Source organism: Castor canadensis, chromosome 5, assembly GCF_047511655.1.
Source record: "Castor canadensis chromosome 5, mCasCan1.hap1v2, whole genome shotgun sequence".
Lineage (NCBI taxonomy): Eukaryota > Metazoa > Chordata > Mammalia > Rodentia > Castoridae > Castor > Castor canadensis.
Window position 1 is genome coordinate 68,120,903 of NC_133390.1, and position 17,422 is coordinate 68,138,324.

General features: G+C 46.6%; 1 protein-coding gene across 2 annotated transcripts in view; it reads right to left on the reverse strand.

Moving 5' to 3' along the window:
• Positions 1 to 3,278: 3,278 nt before the first annotated feature.
• Positions 3,279 to 17,422, reverse strand: part of Gpr156 (G protein-coupled receptor 156) — an 87,580-nt gene continuing 73,436 nt past the window's right edge. For both annotated transcript variants that reach the window (XM_020162134.2, XM_074073239.1), the window contains 2 exons: positions 13,314 to 13,472; positions 3,279 to 6,973 (listed from right to left, as the gene is read on the reverse strand). In XM_020162134.2, the coding sequence (XP_020017723.2) occupies positions 5,657 to 6,973; positions 13,314 to 13,472 (1,476 nt within the window). In that variant the 3' untranslated portion in view covers positions 3,279 to 5,656. The remainder of the gene's footprint in view (positions 6,974 to 13,313; positions 13,473 to 17,422) is intronic.

The following is a 17,422-nucleotide window of genomic DNA, read 5'->3' on the forward strand; positions in this document are numbered from 1 at the left end:
ACCCTCCTGCTCTGTCTCTAACTAGGTGTATGACTTTCGGGGTTACCTAGCTTCTCCCAGTTGAAGTTTCCTCATCTGGGAAACAGCGGAGACTACTTTGTAGAGTGCCTCTAAGTACTAAAGGAGACACGTACTAAAAGACACATAGTAGGTATCCTGTATATTTTTTCTATTGTAAAATATGCACTATTTGACAAAGGAAATTATTTGTGTGTCTTGGGTCTATTCAAGAAAAAAGTCAGATTTCCTGACTTTCCAACTATACCTCTCCTTCTGTCCCTGCCTTGATACCTGAGTCCTGCAGGAAGTGCACTTAACTGAGAAGCGTTCAGGAGAAAATTCTGTTGCCTTAAAAGTGGGCTGAGCAGGGCACTGGTGGCTCACGCCTATAATCCTAGCTACTCAAGGGGCAGAGATTAGGAGGATCATGGTTGGATGCCAGCCTGGGTAAATAGTTCTTGAGACCCTATCTCAAAAAAACCCACCACACACACACACACACACACACACACACACACACACAAAAGGGGCTGGTGGAGTAGCTTAAGGCGTAGGCCCTGAGTTCAAACTCCAGTACCACAAAAAAAGAAATGTGGGCTGAACAAAAGGGCTATCCTCACTTTGCTTGGTATATTCCCACAGGAAAAAGCTGAAGGTAACAAAGGGGAATTTAAGTATAAAGCAAAACTTAAAAGGGATTTCTTAATATAAATGTGTTTTCAAAACACCTAAGATATTTACAAACTTTTAAAAGATATCTTATTTTTTAAAAGATATTTTATTTAACAAATTTTACAATGCTTGCTATATGCCAGACATAGTTCAAACCATTTTACATATTAATTCATTCAGCGTTCATAACTACCTCAGGGGTAGGTGTCATTATTCCAGCTTATATTTGGGGAAACTGAGGTATAAAGAAGCTATACAATTTGCTAAAAGCCATATAGATATGTGGGTGACTTTTAGCCCAGGCATTGTAGTGGGAACAGAAAATTATTATCCAACAATTAGTGGAGAAGACAGCCTGTCTAACATGTCTACTTTTGATGAAGGGCTCAGATATTCCAGGGATTTAAAACTGAGATGACTCAGCAAAACTACACCCCTCCCATGAACAGATGGGATACTAAATCCTTCTTCCCAGGTGACCTTTTGGGAACTGCCTCACTGGGGTCTCCATAAGATAGTTCTCACTGGGTCACCTTCCCTTCCTTGATTTCTTTCTTTTTGAAAAACATTTGAGGAGCATCAACCATGTGCCAGGTTTACAGTGCTAGGTGTGGGGGACACCAAGATAAATATAGCATGTTCCAGGCTCCAGGAATCTAGTGGGGAAAGTGAACAAATGAGCCAACAGTCACATTCACACTGAAGAAAGGACTCCCAAGGCTATCTCTGCCTTTCTTTGCAGAAGCCAGCCTCACTCTCTCTCCACTGGGAACAGAAGCCAGTGCTTTCATTTATAGAAGAGGCAACTGCCACGAACTGCCTACTGACCAAGTGGAGTTGCTTGTGTTTTCTTTGCCTGCTTCCTCCATCATCTTTTCCTCTCTTGCCCTTTCTCCATTCTTTGAACTTGTCTTCCTTCCCTTCTTCTATCCTTTTTTCTCTTTGTCACCACAGACCTTTCAGGTCTTCCCCCAAGCACTCATTCTCTGAGCCCACACATCTTGGGAAACCCTGACCCAGATTCGTCAAGCTTGCAACAGGTTATGTTGCCTTGTGACACTGGCATTTCCTGTCACTAGAGTGCACTGAACATCGCACCCAACAGGTTCCCTTATTCCAAAGCAGTTTGATTGGGGCTGCTAAGATCAGGAACATGTCATAGAGAAAGAGATCAGAGCGGGTACCAGAGGTGAGGGACAGCAAAATCTGAGGACCAGGAGGTGGGTACCTTCCTGCTCTCAGCCTCTCGAGCACCGAAGATACACGAGACCTTCCTTGAATAGAGTCCAGGGTGTTCCTGGGAAAAGCACAGCCAGAGGGGCTGGAGAGACTGCAGTTTGGGTTCTGAGATAAGGGACTCAGGAAGGAGAGAGTGAGGGAGGTGAACAGATACCCTCCTGTGAATACTGCTTGCTGCCCATTAATAAGCCTGCAAAAAAGGCATCTTTAGGAGACATCAAAAGAATGCTCTTGTTTCTCTTCCATTAACTCCATTATCCTAGTCCACCTCCCCCCAGGAGACTTCCAGTACTGTCGTTTTAGGAATTCAGTTTCTTCTGGGTCTGGCAGTGGTGGTGTTTTATGTTCTTAATGCCTTGGAAGGCAGAGAAGCCAGATGGTTCTGTCTCCTTGTTCATGCCCCGCCCTTGTCCCACTACAGGGTCTTTGCCTTCTTCCTTTGTTTGTTTTTCTCCCCAGAAATTCACCCACAAAGCATGTGTTGGGTTTAGACTTTGGGCAAAGTTCTCTGATGGCTGCTGTAGAGGAGAGACAAACATGACATACTCAGTGCTTTTAGGGCTGCTGTAGAGGAGAGACAAACATGACATACTCAGTGCTTTTAGGAACTTGCAGTTCGTGGAGGAAACACACTAAATGTGATGTAATAAAATAGACACATAAGAGATTTTTATTATTTATTTATTTTTGTGGTACTGGGGATTGAACCCAGGGCCAAGTGCTTGCTAGGTAAGTGCTCTACCATTTGAGCTATACTTCCCACCCCTTTTGTATTTATGTATTCAATTTATTTACGATAGGGTCCTGTTAACTTTGTCCTTGCTGGCCTTGAACTTGTTATCTTCCTACCTCCATTTTCCAAGTAGTTGTGGTTACAGGCTTGCATCATTACGCCTGGCTCAGACTCACAAGAGATTTTATGCAGTATGCATGGCGTTTTCTCTTTGCTATTTCCAAAGCAATGTTTGTTTTTGTTTTTGTTATTTTGTTTTTTTAAAAAACATGCTCCCTACATCTGGTGCTTTTTGCCAGGTTGATCTTTTAAGGAAAGAGGGTTTGGGACACATCAGGAGATAGGAACAAATCTTCGTCATGAGGATGAACACCTCCAGTCCCGAGATTTTCAATCAGCAGAGAACATATTCTGGTGTCACAATCAGGCCTGGCTCCAGTCCACACCATAAGGCTAGTAGCGACATGGCCTACTGATGGCAGTGGAGGCGATGTTTACTTCTCCAGGATTCCTTGCACAATTTACTGCCCTTTCTTCAAGAGCATAACTAAGAGTGTGCCAAAAGTCAACGGCACGCTCATCCCTTTAGAAATTGCATCACTGGGTTAGCTCGTCTTGGGAGGAAGCTTTACAGGAAAGAAGCTGGTAGTACTACAAATTTGGAGACAATTTTTTTTTTTTTTGGGTAGGTAGCCATGGTGCTGGGCACATAGTTTTAAAACTAAGTTATAACTAAGGAAAATTTGGGGTAGACTGTCCACCTTTTTAATCATGCCTAGTATGGCTTACAAAGTCATTCGAGGCAAAATGCATAATAGAAGCCTCTATACTGTTAAGTCCAAAACCTAGACCCAAAGCATCCTTTCTCATTCAACCAGGGGATTTGTTAGTTTTAGTTGTGGATGCTTTTGGGAAAGGCTGAAGAGAGAATGTGTGCTCCACTTGAGTCTTGAAGAGTGAATAATTCACAAAGTGCACAAGTAGGGAAAGTCTAGATGGAAGGGTGGATGTGTGAAAAGGCCGGCTGGTGGGACCGAGGTCTCAAAGCAGATAGGGTGAGAAGGTTGAATGCATCACTGGGTTGCCAGCATGAGGTTCCCCATCAAGGAGAAGTAAAGCCCAGCCACAGGATCCCCAGGGGTAGGGAGAAGTCTAGGGTCTCAGGTGTCTCCTCCATCCACTAGGGTGAGTGTTCCTGGGACAGAAAGCTATATGGGGAGACCACAGGAGAGCCTGTTACCAATGCAAGTTGGGCAGAAGACATGGTTGGAAGGCAGAAGAATCTAGAAACAACTCTGATGGCTTCTGCAGTCTCCCTTCTTTGGGTGCTTCACTCTTCCCCAGGCCCTACCTCCCTAGCCCAAGACTATAATCTCAGAGGACTTGCCTTGGGAGTTATTTCTCTTTTATTAAGGTACCATTTGGACAGCAAACAGCACACACAGAAACTACAAACCCACACACAGAATAAATTTTGACATTTAGAAGTAGACATCAGGAGAAGCTGTGCTGCCAGGAGGTCCAGAAGCTGGAGGGTTGAGAGCTATCAGCAGACTCAAGAGTCTAGATAAATCTGAGGGACATTTACTGACAAATACCCACTCCCTAAGGCCCAAACTCCTTCCCAAAAATCTATGAACATCCCCAGATGTGGCAAGGTTATGGAGGCGGAGGACAGCCTGTAAATTACAACCGGCTCAGCCACAAGTAAAGTGGACCCAGCTGTGCTCTCCCTGTGGCTTTGGCGGTAGATGAGTTCCTGGCACTCATCCTTTACCAGCTCCTTGGTTTCTTTGGAGGTGCAGGTGTGCCCCAGCAGCAGGAAGTGCAGACCTGTTCTAGGTTTGTTTTCCTGGACTGCACTACCTTTGCTTTCCTGTCTGCTGAGCCGAGCCCGCCACTCCCAGGAGAGTAAGTGAAGAGATGCGTCCCCAGGAAATTCAACGTGGAGGCCACCAGCTGTGTGCAAATTCTCCATCATCCACTCTCCATCAGTGTGATGTTGGGGAAGTGACCTCATTTCTCTAGGTCTCATAGTCCCCATCCGTAAAAAAATGACAGCGTGTGCTGTGTAATGAGTTACTGCCAAGTACCAAACCAGACTCAAGAGAAATGTTCACAGCCTGCTTTCTTTCTTGACTTTTTTGTCACCCATTTCTTCCTTTCCATTTCCCCATTCTGTTTCCAGGTCTGTGTGTCTTTGGTGGTCATGCAATCTCAATGGCACTAAATGTACCTCTTGACATCAAGGTCTTCCCACCCTGTTATATCCTGATATGTGCTTCCCTCAGGACTCTGCTTCTTCACTGGGAGATGGGCCTTGAGTACTATCTGAGCCCACAAGAGAGACCTAGGTAGCCATGGGCACACAGACACCGGAATATCTTGGGGATGATGTTGAGTGAGGTGCTGTGATGGTGGATGGGCAAGAAGAAGAAATAGTAGGGTAGAGGGGCCCCTGCTAGGTCTGTCCAGAAGTTAGAGCCCAAGACTGGTGCTATTTACAACCTTCAGCAGAAAGAAAATTACCCTTTCCAGGAGTGGTAGGACCAAGGATATAGGAGAATTGAGGTCTGTCCTCTGAAAGTCTAGTTCAGTGGCTCATAGTCTACCATGTAGTAGGTTCTGCAGAAATCCCCTATCCTTCTCTCCATCTTCCTGTCCATCCAGCTGGCTCTCTGGTATACATTAAGAGTTTCATGGAATACAGGCTGATCTGGGTGGAAAGCTCTTATAACCCATTTATTTAAGGAATCAGTGCCTTTTATAGTCACTCGACTGGAGTCTTTGACAGAAATCCTGTGAGGTAGTAGCAAGACAGGCAATACCTCACTTTTTGTACACCAAAAAGTGCTCAGAGTAACAAGATGAGCACAGCTGAGACAATGTCAGTATTGGTCAAGCACAGGGTGCTGGTATGCTCTCCCAAGGACATACTCTGCCTCTCCCCTGCAGGCCTTGGTTTGGCTGGACCTGGACTGCCTTCTCAGTCCAGACCAACGGGGCTGCTTTTCAAACCAGTGTGGGTTTCAAGTCATCTTTGAAGTTCACAATGGGCTTGGAGCGGGCCCATAGCTTTTCCCAGGAGCCCAGCCCTCTGGCAGGGTCAGGGTCAGTGTCTGATGTGCCACTGTCACTGGAGTCAGAGGAGCTCTGGAAGCAGATTTCACAGTAGGGTCGGTGGCAGTGGCAGAAGAACTCATCTGAGCTGCTGGATTCAGTGTCAAGGTAGTTGCACTGAGAAGACAAGGAGGGACAGATGGGGGCTCCAGGGGGCTGAAGCTGCCACCGTCTAGGCAGGTCTGGTGAAGGGAGTAGGTGTGGGATGGTGGAACTTTGTGCCTGGGCAGAAACAGAAGGCCGGGGAGGAAAAGCTGTAAGGCACTCTCTGACCCCCTGAGGCTCTGTATGACATTGCTTGCTGCCCCTCAGAGTGCCTGGCCTCCCTTGATGGTCTGTAGGTGGTGAGGGTTTTCTGGAAGACTGCCTTGGTATCTCAGCATCTAGCCTGGGGCTATCCCCACTTTGCACATTCAGCCCATTGTGTGCCCCAAAAGTGGTTCTACCTGCATGATGCCCCACATAGTAAGGCACAGAGGAAGAGAGGTGTGAGCAAGCGTGCTGGGCTGCCCGTCTCCTCCTCACCACATGTGGGCTGAAGCCCAGCTCCTTGGAAAAGAGCAGCTTCTGGTGGCTGCGGGAGGCACTGCTCTTCCAGGGCTGCTGGGGAGAAGATGGGGTAGTGGAGAGGGATGCCTCAGGACCCAGGTCCAGCTCTTGTAAGACTTCCCGAAGCTTCTCTCTGACCACTGAACTGACCCGAGGTAGCCTCTCTGGGGGTTCCTCTGAGCTCTGCCTCTGTTCCTGGGCCCTTCTGCTGGGAATGAAAGTCTGGCTGAGGACCATGGGTCCTTGGTCTTGTCTCTTTGGGCTGTGGCTTTGTTCAGCCTGTGACTTCTGGCTACAACCTGAGTTTAAATGATCAGAAAAGCCTTTCAAGTCAGATATCTTCTCCTTTTGGCCTGGGGAGGGGCTGGCATTCCTCTCAGGTGTGCTGGGGCTGTGCACACATGGGAAAGGTCCTGAGGTGCCTGGGTAGTCTGCAGCAGCCACATGGATATCATTCTGAGAGACACAGGGGTATCCCGAAGGTTCCTGATCTGCCAGCCCATAGGCTGAGGCTGAAGTTGGGACACCCTTGCCATGGGAAGAGGTGGGTGGGACTACCCACTCTGGGGAGTCATAGGTGCACTCAGCAGCCATCAGTCTCACTAGTTTCTCTTTGGCATTGTTTACTTGTTCCTGCAGGCTTTCAATCACAGCATTTTTCTGTAAAATACAAGCACAACCATCAACCAAAGATGTGGCTAAGGGTTCCATACTGCCTCCTAAGGTGGAGAAAAGAGGCATCAGAGAAGACCTTGGTTTAAATTCCAGTTCTTCTAACATCTGCCCGGTGACCTCAGGCTGAGGCGACCTCAACCTCGTGCAATGAGTCGGTGCACACAAAGCACTTAGCACAGTTAACGGGCAGATGGTGCTCAATAAAGGCTACTGCACTGAATAGCTGCTGTGCCCTTCTTCCCCCTGCCAATTCCCAGGCTGTGGCACTGTCTGTGAGGAGGGAAGAGGCCCAACCTAGCTGCTTGCTGGTGGCTTCAGCGTCTTCTCACCTTCCCCAGCACCAAGAGGGTCAGGGCACTCTGTAGTATGCCAGCTCGAAGAGTGTTTAGGATTGTCCAAATGTGGGTCTCTCACACTTTTGTAAACTACAGATGAATATGAAGCACATCTCCGAGGGATAAAAAATGGAGAAACAAAGCTGGGCGCTGGTGGCTCACACCTGTAACCCTAGCTACTTGGGAGGCAGAGATAGGAGGATTGCAATTCAAGGTCAACCTGGGCATATAATATTCGAGAACTTACCTTGAAAATACCCAGTGGGAAAAAAAAGGACCACTGGAGTGGCTCAAGTGGTTGAGCACCTGCCTAGCAAGCATGAGCTTTGAGTTCAAACTCTAGTACCAGCCCCTGCCAAAAAAATGGGGAAACAAGTATTTTGCCTGTTGCTAAACAGTCTGGGAAATGGCAAGAATGCAGAGAAGGGTGGAGATTCCAGACAAATTGGATGGAGCCAGGAGGAGCCAATAAGAATCTGGGATTGGTACTATCACGTCCCTAGGCTGGACCTCTGGGGTGAGAGGCCAAAGTTACCATGAGGCAATATCAGCTGTCAGTATCTACCAAAGAAGTGTGCACATCAGAATTATTATAGAAGCTTAACAGGAAACAAAAGCAAGAATTGGCAAGTAGGATTACATCAAAATAAAAGGCTTCTGCACAGCAAAGGAAGCATCAGCAAAGAGACAAAACCAACAGAAGGGGAGAAAATATATGTCAGCTATTCATTGAACAGAGGACAACATCCAAAATATATAAAGAACTCAAAATACTCAACAACAACAAAAGGAATGGAATCCAACTAAAAATGGGCAATGATCATCAGAAAAAGAAGGAATGTAAATGGCAAACAAATATATGAAAAATGCAAATCAAAGCTACATTAAGATTCCATTTCTCCCCAGTTAGAATGGCTGTTATCAAAAAAAAAAATGCCGGTGAGGATGTGGAGAAAAACCCTTATACATTATTGGCAGGAATGTAAATTAGTCCAGCCACTGTAGAAATGAGTATGGAGCTCATTCAAAAACCTAAAAGTAGAACTATCAGATGATCCAGCTATCCTACTCCTGGGTAGATATCTGAAGGAAATGAAGTCAGCATACAAAGAGATACCTGCATGTCCATGTTTATTGCAGCACTATTCATCATAGTTAAGATAAAGAATCAGCCAGGTGTCTATCAACAGATGACTGAATAAAAAAGATATGGTATATGTACACAATGGAGTATTATTCAGTCATAAAGAATGAAATCCCGTCATCTGCAGGAAAATGGATGTAACAGAAAGACAAGCATTGAATGTTTTCTGACATGTGTGGACACTTACAAAATGACTTGTAAGTAGAAGAGGGACTACTGGGGAGTAGGAAGAGGACTGGAGGAAATAGGGAGAGAGGTGATAGGGGAGAGTATAGAAGAAGGATGAATGGACATGATCAATGCACATATATGCATGTATGGAAATGTCACAGCAAATCCCATTAATCTGTATAATTAATGTGTGATGATTTTATAAAAAGGAATTATTGTAGAAGCTTAAAACAAACAAACAAAAAAGGATTACTGGGGCTATGTCCCTGATAGCTTGATTCAGTAGTTCTAGAATGGAGCCCAGAAGATGAATGAGGCTGGAGCGGTTCTGTAACTCAAGTGTGTGGATGTCAGTGGATAAACAGGTCATGCCCTGAAGAGCTGGCAGGTGACAGCTGCAGAGGTGTGCCCACCCTAAGTGTAAGCTTATAGGGCAGGAAGCAGGAGAGCTGGGAGCAGGTGGGCAGGGCATGAGCACACTCTGGCCATCTTTCTGGAGTGCAGCAGTGGGTTGTCTAGCTCAGATTCTGTGTCCACCTTCAGAGAGTTCTGATGCTCAAAGAGAGAGGAGCAGGGATCGATCCTTGTGGGTAACAGATGGTCTTGGGCAGATGACACAGGACCAAGGGTGTGGGGACAGCAATATCACAAGCACATCCATATAGGAAGGGGCTTGTCAGGATACCAAATGCTGCCTCTTGAAGAAATTCAAATGGCCAAAAAACACATGAAAAAATGCTCACCATCTCTAGCAAGAAAGGAAATGCAAATTAAAACCACACTAAGATTCCACCTCACCCCTGTTCGAATAGCCATCATTAGCAACACCATCAGCAACAGGTGTTGGCGAGGATGCGGGGAAAAAGGAACCCTCTTACACTGCTGGTGGGAATGTAAACTAGTACAACCACTCTGGAAAAAAATTTGGAGGCTACTTAAAAAGCTAGACATTGATCTACCATTTGATCCAGCAATACCACTCTTGGGGACATACCCAAAAGACTGTGACACAGGTTACTCCAGAGGCACCTGCACACCCATGTTTACTGCAGCACTATTCACAATAGCCAAGTTATGGAAACAGCCAAGATGTCCCACTACTGATGAACGGATCAAGAAAATGTGGTATCTATACACAATGGAATTTTATGCAGCCATGAAGAAGAACGACATGTTATCATTCACAGATAAATGGATGGAATTGGAGAACATCATCCTGAGTGAGGTTAGACTGGCCCAAAAGACCAAAAATCGTATGTTCTCCCTCATATGTGGACATTAGATCAAGGGCAAACACAACAACGGGATTGGACTTTGAGCACATGATAAAAGCTTTAGCACACAAGGGAGGGGTGAGGATAGGTAAGACACCTACAAAATTAGCTAGCATTTGTTGCCCTCAACACAGAGAAACTAAAGCAGATACTTTAAAGCAACTGAGGCCAATAGGAGAAGGGGACCAGGAACTAGAGAAAAGGTTAGATCAAGAAGAATTAACCTAGAAGGTAACACCCACGCACAGGAAATTAATGTGAGTCAACTCCCTGTATAGCTATCCTTATCTCAACCAGCAAAAACCCTTGGTCCTTCCTATTATGGCTTATACTCTCTCTTCAACAAAATTAGAGATAAGGGCAAAATAGTTTCTGCCGGGTATCGAGGGGGTGGGGGGAAGAGGGAGGGGGTGGAGTGGGTGGTAAGGGAGAGGGTGGGAGAAGGGGGAGAAATGACCCAAGCATTGTATGCACATATGAATAATAAAAAAAGAAAAAAAATGCTGCCTCTTTCTGGCCACCTTTTCTGGAAGATGAGTATGAGTTCTGGGATACACATTTATCATGCTCTAGAAACAAAAGTGTTCCCTGCTTTCAAATAATAATACAAATTGCCTGTGGCCTGAGCCGGTGGTAACTTCTCAAGTTTAGATGCAAGAGTTGCCCAGAATGTCTGTTAATGGGTCACTAACTTAACTAAATAGTCCAGTATTGTGGCAGCACCCACCAGGCAGACCCACCACTTCCTGTGTAGAGCAGTAAGGAGATGTTGGTACTGCTAATTTTGGTACTCCCAGTTTCACCTGGGTTTAGTCTACCACCAGGAGTGAGCCAGGACCAGTTAAGTGACTGGTGAGTCAGATGGAGGGACTTTCAGGGGAGACCTACCTGCCTGTTCTCTCTCTCCCTCCTGGCGCAGGGGTAGGGTCTAGGTGCTGCGGGGTGAGTGGAAAGAAGAGTGGGTGAATAACAGGGGGATCATTCAGGCCCTTCATGATACTTGGAGGTGCCTGATTTGTCTTTAAGGATCATATGACTGTGATGAGTGCACAGGAGAGACCTGACATCTCCTCCTGAAGAGCACTCTGCATGTGATGCTGGCCTCAGGAGGCCTTTACTGCCTCAGTGAGTTAGGAAGAAGCCACCAGCTGATGACACCCCAGTGAGTAAAAATGCCTTCTTCAGCCTTCTCCACCAACTCCTTTGAGTATAGGAAAGTACGGGAGATTGGAAGAGTATTCTTATCCCAGCAAACCAAACATCTGAGGCTGGCTGGCAACAGATTTAGAAACATCAACATAAACAGTCAATCTCCCTTCCTCCAGAAAAGGAAGTGGGACTCTGTTTTCACCATGGCTGCACTCTAATTAGAGGCCTGGTGTGAGGCCCTGCCATCACAAGACCACAATCTGACCTCCTAAGGAAGCTGCTCTCAAATGAGCTTATTAATTATTACTTTGGCACAGTTGGGGAGGCAAAATGTCCACAGGAGGGTTTCATGGGGTGCAGGCCCTAAGGATGCACCCAACCTCTTGCTTCTCTGGAAGGGTTCTGCCTGCTGCCCTCACTCAGACTGGAAGGTCAGTGGTGGATGCTGCCCTAACAGCTTCCAGGGAAGCCTGGATCACAGAGGCCAGAGGGGCAAGAAAGAGAAGGTGGACAGCCCAGATTGTGGGAAAGTAAGAGGAGGCTCCAGGCTACAGAGAGGCTGCAGAAAGGGCTCAGCACATAACTGGGCAGAAGAGGTTATTTGTGCTAATCTACAGGCAGGTTTGGCACTGGAAATGCAGATACTGGGCTCTCTCATGTGCCTGCCCTAGGCCCTAGGACTGTCTGCTTCTTCTCAGAGCTATTCTGGGGAAGATGTTCGAGGTGGAGCAGGTGCTGGAGAGGCAGCCCTCTATGGCCTATGTACCTGTTCCTGTCAGGGCTCTCCCTCTGAAGACTCAAGATATCCTTTTGGATACAGAAGATTTAGCCACTGTGTGGGAAACAGGATTGCATGGCAGAAGTACAAAAAGCACAGCACAAATTACCATAAGGCTAAAGAGCCAGTCTGCCTGGCTGTTCAAGCATTAGCTGATTGTAAATGAAAACCATCCTGGCAGCTTTAGCCAAGTTCCTGGCCTTCTGTTTAGCTGGAAAAATAAAATGCCTCTTTGAAGACGTCACAGAGCATCAAAGGCAATGCTATTCTCTTGCCAGGTGAGGAGAAATCTGGCTTTGAAATGACGTCCTGAATGTATGATAAATAGTAAAGAAATGGAGAAGTTTCTCTGATGGACATAAAGGTTCAGAACTGAGGTTGTGGTGTGGGAGGCTAGAGAACAGGGTCCGTGGGTGCCCAGGGAAGCTTGGCCCTTCATCTGGGTGCTTGTTAGGTCTCCACCAAACCAATATCTCACAGGACTGTTCACACCCAGGGGCCAGTCCCATTGCAAAAACATAGTTTCCCACACAGCACCTACTCAGGTATGTTCTGTATTGAAAAAATATGGAATGTGATTTAGTGCCAAAAAACTGACTAATCCCCCTGGGCCCTGGGCCTTCTTCCTGAGGAATGCAACCCTCACGCTTGCCCACGTGCGTGCCTCAAGCCCACGCAATGCTTGTCTGGGAGAGGGGCCAACTCTGGCACACGTACAAAAGAAATGAGGGCTGGGCTGCTTGGATCTGCATTAGTGCTGTGAAGACACTGATAGGCCCTTGCTCAGCCCCTTCCACATTTGTACACATGGCAGGACTTTTCCGGGATGACAAAATGATTGGGATCCCCTTTTAATCCCTGGGGAAGTCAGTGAGGACTCCATGGGATCTTGGACACAGGGGTACTACTCTATGTATATAGAAAAAATGTGTCACATAGATGCTAGCATCCACTGTAACTCAAGGCCTTTCCAGTGCTGTTCCCTCTGAATTTCCCTGTACTCTTTGTCTGGCCAACTTGTACTTAACCTTCAGCTCTCATCTGCAGAGTCTTTTTTGACTGATCTCAGTTAGGTTCCCTAGCCCCTAATGGGTGGTGACCCATTAATCTGATGTACTACCCAGAATTCTTCCTTTATAATTCTTATTAGGATTTATGATTGTATGTTTACTTGATCAATATCTATTTGCTCCACTAGACTGTGAATTCCACAGGGACAGGAACTATGTGTTGTTCGTCAGCACTTAGCACAATGCCCAGCATGCAAGAGTGACTCAATATATACCTGCCCGTGAATGAATGAAGTAGATGAGGGTCACTGGGGAGATGCTGAGGTTTTGCTTGCTACTGGGGAATGTGGGAGAATGGGAGGAAAAGAGAATGTTGGGGGGTGGGGCACAAGAGCCTGTGGGGGCCACCCACACATGGCTGGAGTTCTTTACAGGGAATCCTCCAGTGGGGGGGCACCGCTTACTTCTGTGAGGAGCCTTTCCATGGAGCTCTTCTCCCCCTTTGCGTGGCAGTTCTGCTCCTCACCAAACTGGGTATGGAAGGTTTTGCTGGGAGTGCTGAAATATTTGGCCATGTGTCTGATTGTTTGGTTTTCTCCTTCAAATGCCTTCCATTGCTTCAGCTGTTAGTAAAAAGAACACATGTTATTTATTTAATTACACACCCAGAAACACATTCCCTTGCTCTTTCTCATAAATACCAAGGAATGACACTGTCACAGATACACATATGCATAAACTAGTCTCTCCTCAAAATGTCCTTTGCTCTGCAGGGCCCATAGACAGCAGTGACAGAACGCATAGAGAATGTGAAGGTTATATGGCTTAAAAGTAATCAAGGAAGAAGATGAAGTGGACGAAATTGAACAACTTTGCTTCTCTATCTATCCTTTGCCAAATCGGTCAGAAAAATCATAGAGGACATAGACTTCTAGAGCTGTATTCCGAAGCTAGGGATTAAGAGCTGCCATAGGGGCAGGCATTCTAAACACTGTATGTTTCAAATGAAACTGAAGCTGGGTTTTGTTTTGTTTTTGTTTTGAGACAGGGTCTCACTATGTAGCCCAGGGTGGCCTTGAACTTGAGATCCTCCTGCCTCTGCTTCCCATGTGCTGGGTATGCACCTTCATATCCAACTTGTAGCTGACTTCAATTATTTTTCAGGTGTTGAGTAATGAGGTACTTCCTGTTATTGAGAACCTAGTTCCTTGTTGGTGGCCTTCTAACTCAAATCAATGGCCAAGGCTCAAACAGATAGAAAACCTCAGATGTCAATAAAAATGATAGATCTGACATGTAACCATGGTTTTTCATTAACAAATGAGGAAAGTCTTGAATAGAAGGACTATGACTTGTCTGAGTTCCCAAAGTTAGTTCATGGGCGTCCCACAGCTACCGGCAGTGTGCCAAACCACATGTCCTCACACAGCCAATGGAGAGTGTTGGCCCTGGGTATCCTAGGGATGTTCTTTAGCAGAAACTGGCCTTGAGAATCAATCTGTGGAGGCATGAGCTGGTCCACTTTACCAGGTATGGAGCTGACATAGAACATTTACTGACAGGGTCTGCTCTGAAGCTGCTAGGACACCACACCCACCTGGTGAGTGCCAGAGATGTGGGTGACAGGAGGCTGTAATGGTGGAAGCCTCTCTTTCTGCATAGCTAAGACATGTATGCTGGAGACTCTGGCATGTTAGCTGAAGAAATGATGCTGAGGTATCCCAGGGGCTCCAAGGGAACTGTGGAATTCCTTATTGATTCATCAAACGTTTCCTAAGCAATCCAAATTTCATCAGTCAGGCAGGATTCTCAATCCACCCTCAGGTGTGGCACAACCTTCTCACCCAGGTCTTCTTGGGTCCTCTGCTGACCTGGCTTGTGTCATCAAGCTATCAGGAGTCTGAGTTGTTTTTGCTGGACCAGGTCATGAATCTCCCTCTCAGATCCTTCTCAAAGGCCCCCTTCCTACAGAGTCCCTTAGCAACAGCTACTAGAACTGACATCACAGGGCCATTCCCTAGTCCTGTGTGGAGGGAGCTGACCTGCGAGGGATGTTCTTTATACACTGCCCTGGCAGGGATGAGGTGTTCCTGTTCCCTCTCAGCATCCCCCTCCTTAGCAGTGGTGTTTCCTTTCTAGCCCCTGCACCCCCAGTCTGATCTCTCTCTGCAGGGCTGTAAGCAGTTGCTCACCACACGCATGAGGCACCTTTAGGATTGTGGGTCAGTTTTTCCCTAAGCTGTCCAAGATGCCGTTTGATGAAAGCCCTCCAACCCCAACTTCCCTGCTTGTGAAGTTCCTGGTTCTTCAGACTTGACCCTTTAGGGTTTCTGGCATATAGTTATACATGAGCCTCAGGGCTTGCAGTGCTTCCTCCAGGATAGGCTCGCTCATTCTTGGGCCATGTGGGTGTGGTAGGCTGAGTAACAGCCCCCCTCAGAAATGCTTCCCTGCCTCTGAATCCTGGAACCTACAAATATGTGACCTTACACTGCAAAAGGCAAACGTAACAAGGATTTTGGGATAGGGAGATTGTTCTGGATACAACTCTAGAAGTCTATGTCTTCTATGATTTTTTTCTGACCGATTGGGCAAAGGATAGATAGAGGAGCAAAGTTGTTCAATTTCATCCCCTTCGTCTTCTTCCTTGGGCACTTTTAAGCCATATAACCTAAACATTCTCTATACTTTCTGTCACTGCTGTCTATGGGCCCTGCAAAGCAAAGAACATTTTGAGGAAAGACTAGTTTGTGCATGTGAGTTCAATGTCATCAAAGGAGTCCTTATAAGAGGGAGGCAAGAGGTGTGACAACAGAAACACACTTAGAGGAATGGAGAAAAAGGAAGGGGGAGGGAGAGGGGGAGAGGGGGGAGAGAGAGAGAGGGAGAGAGAGAGAGAGATTGAGGTTGATTTGAAGGGCCACAGTGCTAGCTCAGAGGAGAAGGAAAGGGCAGTGAGCCAAGGAATGCGAGGGTCCTCCGAAAGACGGAAAAGGCAAGGAAATGAATTCTCCCTAGAGAAGGATCTAAAAGGGAGGTTCATGACCTGGTTGTTCTTCTGTTTCCAGAAGAAACACAGATCTCATGACAGTTTGATTTTAGTCAAGACCCAGTTCAGATTTCTGACCCCCAGAACTGCAAGATATACATTCATGTTATTTTAAGCTACCACACTTGCAGTGATGTGTTATAGCAGCAACAAGAAGCTAATACAGTGAGATTAAATGAGAAGTCTTCAATAGTTACACCAGGGCTTTCAGAAGCTCTCCATATGTGCCTCTCTTGCCTCCTGCCACACTCTCCTTGTCTCCATTTGTGCTTTAAAAATAGCAAAGACTTGTGATATTCCGAACATACAGACCTAGCATATAGTCTCTCCTACCTCTCTGCCTCTGGTCATAGTGTTATCCCATCTGAAATGCCACCCGCTGTCCTTCCCGGGTCTACTCTTACTAGTGCTTCAAGACTGACCTCCAGCACTCCATTTGCTGGGAGGTGCCACCAAGTTCCCTGCAAGGCTGGGTGTGGCTTCTTCAAAGCACTTAACACATATATTTTAATTCCTCTCATGTTGGCTCCCCACTAGACTTGAGGTGGTAGCTTCACTACCATGTTCCCAGCAGCCAAGAAATGGCTGAAGGGAGTCCTGAGTAAGTGCACGCAGCTGTCCTTTAAAAAGCTGACCAGTCTAGCAGGGCCTGTAAGGCAGAGTGGGAAGTCCTACGTATCCTCTAGGAAGAGGATCACATGAAATGCTTTGGGGGCAGGAGGAGAAAATCTCCAAGCTCAGGGCCCACCTGCCTCTTCAAGGAAGCGGAGGGATGGGGGAGGGGTCACGTTCACGCCACAAAGGCAGGGGCTGGCTGATTGGTGATGATCTCAGTGCTTGGCATAAACACTTAGGCATTTCCTGAGTGCCTGTGTGGAAGCTTCTCGGTCCGTGCTCCTCATAGGCATCCTTTACACTCGGCTCTCCAGCGCCGCCTAGAGGCCCTTTGGGGTATCTGCGCTTTTGCTTTCCCGAACCCCTCCCATCACAGTGGAGTTTGCACACTACCACCTTTGCCTTCTCTGTAGCTCCCCTTGCACGCTTTCCAAGTCACTCAGCTGTCCTGCCATCCTGGTGACACACAGTGCAAGTTTCACAGGGAGATCGTTCTTCTACCAAAGACCTCTCTGAGCCAGAGAGGAAAATCAATTTAGTCACAGCCCTCAGTAATTTTTATATTTTGAAAAATAATTTATCTTCTAAACCTAAAAAAATAGACCATAAAATATATTTTTTAGTTTAGCATTGTGGTCAGTTCAAGAGGAGAAAAAGCATAAGAGAGAAAACAGAAGAGGAGGGATAGAGAGACAGGGAATCTCAAGAAAGCCAGGAGGAAGGACAACACTGTCCATCCACCCAGTTCCTGAACCCAGGATGATCTCCCCACTCCCACTTTAGCAAATCAAGGGCTTGTTGCTTAGTTAGAACCTGGAAGTCAGATTTCAAGCTGTATGCAGAAAGGGGTGTTTCCAGATACACCACTGTCCTAGTTTGAGAATTCAAACACCAGTGGAAGCTGCTGTT